The sequence below is a fragment of the Echinococcus granulosus genome, assembly GCF_000524195.1.
Source record: "Echinococcus granulosus chromosome Unknown EG_S00016, whole genome shotgun sequence".
Lineage (NCBI taxonomy): Eukaryota > Metazoa > Platyhelminthes > Cestoda > Cyclophyllidea > Taeniidae > Echinococcus > Echinococcus granulosus.
The window spans coordinates 410,729-416,555 of record NW_020170396.1 but is presented as its reverse complement, the minus strand read 5'-3'; the positions used below and the strand labels follow the sequence as shown (position 1 = coordinate 416,555).

Genomic DNA, 5,827 nt, shown 5'->3' with positions numbered 1-5,827 from the left:
ACCATTCACTTAATCACACCTAGATTGGTGTCTCTGACATACCCTAGGGCGAAGACTGCTGGAATAAGCCTTATCTGAACACGTCACCCAAAGCAAGATTGCCCGTCACACCTAAATGATGGTCCAGCAGTGTGCAATGATAGCCATCAACCAACGCATTTCTACAATCAATTAGTCAGTAAGGAGGTCCACTCCTCGTCTAGTTTTTTCATCCATCTTCATTTTTTCACCTTTTTCCGACGGTGGTCATTAATTTACTTTCGCTTGGCACAAGATGGAAAGGCATCATGAAAAGTGTCCCTCTTTCTTCCTATTTGGCTACTACTTTGAAAATGCCTCACAATTTTGTGTTCACTCAAAGTATTTCAATGCTTAACTTCTGACTGAAAAAAACAGTCATGGAAAATGACGAGACAGTTCTGATCAGGATGACTTTATACCCAGAATAAAGCAACCAAAGTGTTAAACGCCCTTCTTGTTATTTTCACGAAGAGAGAAGCTACTAGAAGACTAACAGGGAGTACTTGGAAAGAAGGCAGAGAAGGGAGAATTGAGGTGCTTTAAGATTGAAGGATGGCAGCGATTTGGTGGAGGCTTTGTCGAAAACTCTCCACGAATTGTGATCCCTTGGAGATGCTTGAATCTCGCCATGTAGTAAAGCAAGCGCTGCAACCCTCATCCTGGGAAAAAAATTAGCAGGGAAAATCTAAACTCATTTTTTTTGAATTAAATAGATAAATTGCTTCCAAATGTTTCAAAATCTTTTCATTCTTGTGAGGAGGCCTTATATACGGGGGATGCGATTTAGTGTCTGTCAATTGTTTTTTCTGCAAGGTTAACTTTATGCCAACTACTTGGTTACCTTTTTATCGCCGTAAATATATTTTGGCTGTTTTACCTAGCTAGAACCATCTCCGACTGTTCGGGTCAATTTAAGTAGGAGTGGAAATTGGGAGGATGAAGAGGAATTAAATCTCCCTCTAATGTAGACATTTCGATCTAGTAACAGCTTTCCGTTCAACGCTAACAAGGTAGAAATGCAGCAGTAGGCACTCTAGCGAGGGCGATTCGAGCGCTTACTGCTCCCACCATATTTTCTGTTGGGAATGCAAGGTTGGGGATGACCCACCAAGGCGTATCTGCACTGCCTGGTGGTACAGTAAGGTAGGTAATCGAGGCTATCTGCCCTAAATTTAGAAGTAGCATTCATTTGAGGCGGGTTGGCTGTCGTTTCATTGATTACGCAGGACGTCTGGCTACGGTCCAGATGCCAGGAGATATGCCTGTGCAGTTGGGATTAAGCCGTCTAAATAACAGCACAAAAAATGCTCCTGATCGGCCTCTCCCCAATCAAAGGGCTTTTTCCTTTGCGCGAGGCTTCAGGAGGTGTGATTGGTAAGTGAATTACACGAGCCATAGGACAATATCTAGTCTGCCTGATATGACTTCTTCAAGGCGTGACACAGGATGCTCACTTCATGTCTCTACAAGATATGGTGTGCCATACATACTCGTAATAGCCGGGAGTTCAAAAACAAATTGAGGCTAACTCAGTTCGGTAAATGACAATCCCCACTGCCTATGCATGCGATTCAGGTTCTACACTCCAGGGTTATGTCGAAATACTTAGACCCCATTAACTCTTTTAAAGGTCAGTCGAGCTCAAAATGTATATTGCCTAAATAAGACTGAAAGCGAAGGATGATGAGGAATTACCACTTACCGTGATGCCATAGGAGATGCCGTAGCCGTGAGGTGAGGTGGGGGCGAAGGCGCCGATGAGCAGGCCAGTTGTAGTGCCGGTTGTGGCGGCATTGGCGACGCCGGAAGTGAGTGGAGCAGTGTAGAGGTCCACTGTACTAATGCGCTCGTAAGCCTTATTCGTGAAAAATTCCGGCAGCTTTTTGCCTTCCGCCTCAGCCAACTGTTTCAGAGCGAAGAGATGACTGTCCCAGTCTAGCATTGCCAAACACAGGTAACAGACAAGTCAAGTGGAGACGCCCATTTCTGCTAATTACACCTTCCTGCAACCGTCTCAGGCCTGCTCTACCTGACTCTCATCAACCGATGAACATCTTACTCGGTTCTGTTTAACTCAACAACAGCGCCGGGGATGGTGTCACATTTACCTCTCTTACATTCACCGACACTTTGCCGTGCACGAACCAACGGTTGTCTTATGGGTTAAAAGACTATTTTTCCCGACCTATATACGATTTAGTTGGCGAAACGTACCAAGAGAATGACTGGTCTTTCTACCCACCCTATGCTCTATTCAGAAGCGCAATCGCTGTGGGCAGTTACGAATCCGTGATTGTCTAGACCATGAAATATTCACTGCAGCATTCAGTCGACACTTTTAACTTCGAGAGCGATTTGTCTGCCACTTCGTCGGAACTCTGATAATTAATCCATTTGGTGACTGGATGGTTCTACTGCGTCATCAGAAATGACGTGTAGGGGGAGTATCGAGTTGCGATGTTTTTATTCACACGGTCGTTGGCTTGATAAGGAACTTCAAGTAAAGTTTTGGGCCTCTTTTCAAAGCCAAGGTCATGGGGTAACTAAACCTGGGTTTGTGTATGCTTTGAGAGGTCAATCAGCTAAACAATTGGGTGGGAGAGGTCAGTAATGTTGAATTTGCTGCATGGAAGCGGGGTTTAGGCGGCAACGCAGATGAGGAACACCCCTCTCACTCTGCCCCAATGAATGAGAATTTATTCATGTTGATGCATAATTTGATAAGTAGACAAATGAAAAAAAGTTATTTACAGTGTTTATAGGCGCCAATCAGGGTCCTTATAGACGAGGTGACTAGCACCACCTGATTCGTTTTGCCTGTCTTTTGAATGTAGTCATTAAGAGTGATGCAAACACTAACGAATGGGTAGTAACCAGGGTTAGGCAAGACAACGTGGCATAGAAAATTTATGGCCAATTCAACCTACATAGAGCTGAATCAGGGTTTAGGAAGGATTTCAACTCAATGTGTAGAAAAAAAATCCACGGTTCTGCTTCACGCGCTTGCTACCAGTCTCAGAAGATATAAGATCTCTGATGCTACAACACGACATAAATTGTCACGAATGTTCGTAGGAGATACTTATATCATCCAAAGGTTAAAAATTGTAATCGTTCTCCCTAAACCAAGAACATCCCATTCCTACAATCGCAAATCGGCGCAACCAGTTATCATAAACCGACAGTAAATGCATGTCACATATCTGCTACACTAATCTCAGGTCAGGAAGTCCACATCACAAAAATGACACCAGTACCGCTCGTGGTAAAATTCGTCCTGCTTATAGGATTTGAGGAGAATTAGATGCCTAACAAATATGAGGTTCATTTCAGTTGGGATTTCAAAGCACTTAGCTGAGCCCCTTGGGGCAAATACATTCCATGTTTCAGGAGTGTTCATGCATCGGCAAGTTTTAAAAATAGAATAACATCGCCCTGACCAGGCTATAAATTTCAGTAGCTTAGTAATGCAGGTGTTTTCAGCATCCTTGGGCAATGAAGCTAACCAAAAAATACCAATACTTCTTAATTATTTGAAGAATCATGATTTGTGACTCCGTTGCCTAATAAGCTTTTTGTGTCCATTTGTAGCCCGTACAAACGACGCTGCGTGCAAACCTCCTTCCTTGCTATGAAGAAAGAAGTTACATCGTTACACTGGCTTTAATTTATGGTAAAGGACTTTACCGGATGGTAGCACAATGATGACGAAGGAATCTCTCTTCTCGTTTCTTCAGTTGAATATAAACTATTTCCTTGGTTCGACAGTGGACCAATCCCAACGTAAGTGTCATGTGTGTGTGTGTCTATGGGCTTTGACACAGATTAAAAATGATTGCAAAAAAAAGTTATTGCCTTCAAAATTATACGTATAAAGTCTACTCGTGGCTTTTTAGCTCTACTTGTTTCGAAATAAGCTATGTGAAGGCCTTCCTTACAACATCGACTCTCTCGTAAAGATGGGATGGAAAGCGTAGTCACCGAGGCGCTGCTGATGCCAGGTTATAAGCATCGTCACTGCACAATTTTTCTTCTTATAAATTTTTAAAGCAGGCAAAAGTTGCAGAAACCTGGTGGTGTTAAACCTGTAAGCTGAGAACTAAATATTTAACGGCCCTTAACTACACCTATCTGGGGATTTCGGAGTTTGTCAAACTAAGTTCAACTTGTCTTCAAGGATAGGGCCTTGAGAATCCTAGAAGAGAATCAGCGATGTCAACGATGACATTTTACTTATATGCTACCATCGCACACTCTCCCTCTTTCGTGTTCACAATTAGGACATTATGCCGCATCACTTCTGGTTCGTTTTCGCCCTCCACTAATATCGAATTGTGGTTAACATTGAAAACCAGAAGCAATTTTGATCTGCAGCACCAGTGGGGCCACTGCAAAGCTGCCCGTTCACTCACAGACAACTCTAAAAAAAGAACGTCCACATATATGGTGAAATGTTGACCCTCTCTGGTAGAATCCGCAACCATTTTCGTCTCAGAACGGTAAAGCCTAGGATATACTGCAGGAGCACTCGAATGATCAGGTAGAAATAATTACGCGACACACTCAAATGCGACTAATTCACTCCTTCTTCTCACCTTTTCACGGTTTTCACCAGATAGGCTAAAGCGAAGGTCATTTTAATTGCTACATGCAGAATTATAACTTCTACATTGTATTGTTGGTTTTACTACAACTCCGTAAACCAATCCCATTTAAGTGCAGATTCCTCAACCTTTCAAATTCCTGGACTTTTAGTCCTCCAGACACACATTGGTGTAATCTTGATAAAAATTTACTTAACTGTTTACTGACAATGCAGATGTCTGGGATGGCGTTACGGTTGTTGTTATGGTCCCATTTTGCCTTGATGACCTGTCTAATGATTACATGCAAGATTGTGCAAATAACAAGAGCAAAAAGATTGTTGTACCTATGGTAGTGCTGCGTGGAGACAACCCCAGATGTGGAGGAGGCAATGGAACTTTGAGAAGTATATAATGCTTTACGGAGTTAAGAAGCACGCCAAAGTAGGGTACAAAAATCGGAAAGGGATTAGCCACTAACAAACTTCTGACGAGTAAGGTCAAAAATTTTGTGGATTAGTGACCGACTTGAAAATCCTTTGACCTACCGTACATCACCGCCAAAACTACCGTACTTTGTCAAGTTTGCAACTTTTCGAGATCTTGGTGACAGCAATGGTGCGTTGGATATAAAAGTGGCTAAACAGAGAAGGTTGTCAAGGCAGTCAAAGCTCAGTAAAGTGTTTGAAGATTTCTTTCAGCTTAGAAGTACCATACGCCATGCGTAACGAATTCGGTCGCAAAGTGTTGTATAAGTACTTCGAACAATCGGAGCACAGACACAGTTCTTGCAATGAGATCGCACTGACCAGATGCTATAAAAAGTGGATCTCCAGTTTTCGGAACGGGAATGCTCGCAGCATGCGCGGGAGATGTCTGAAGGGTTGAAGCAAAGTAAAATTGGGAGCAGAACCATCGAAAAAAAAATAGTGGTGGACCTTCATTAGAGAGTGGTTTGCTCCAACAAAACCCGTCCAAATGCTTTCGAAAGAGGAAAAACATCGTACGCTTTGCAATAAAGCTTTTCCCATTATAAAACGGCTAAAATTGGCTGACCTCAATCGCGCGATTTCCAGGCTTTCAAAAGCAGAGCATAATTACGAAAATTGATACAAATTAGGACGAAAAATTATAAAATTCAGGCGCTGTTAATGCTTATTCGAGCCCAAAAGTTAGGAACGGACGTCACTGTTCAACTCTCGGCCCCTGTTTATAAATATGCT

The 5,827-nt window shown here is 42.6% G+C and overlaps 1 protein-coding gene across 1 annotated transcript in view; it reads left to right on the top strand. All coding sequences in view use genetic code 11, as the record gives it.

Moving 5' to 3' along the window:
- EGR_03182 (hypothetical protein) overlaps nt 1–906 on the top strand; it is a gene marked incomplete at both ends in the record, with an annotated part of 4,777 nt that extends 3,871 nt beyond the window's left edge. The window contains 2 exons of the mRNA XM_024492431.1: nt 735–773; nt 835–906. Coding sequence (XP_024353105.1) covers nt 735–773; nt 835–906 — 111 coding nt within the window. The remainder of the gene's footprint in view (nt 1–734; nt 774–834) is intronic.
- Between the last annotated feature and the right edge of the window lie 4,921 nt (nt 907–5,827).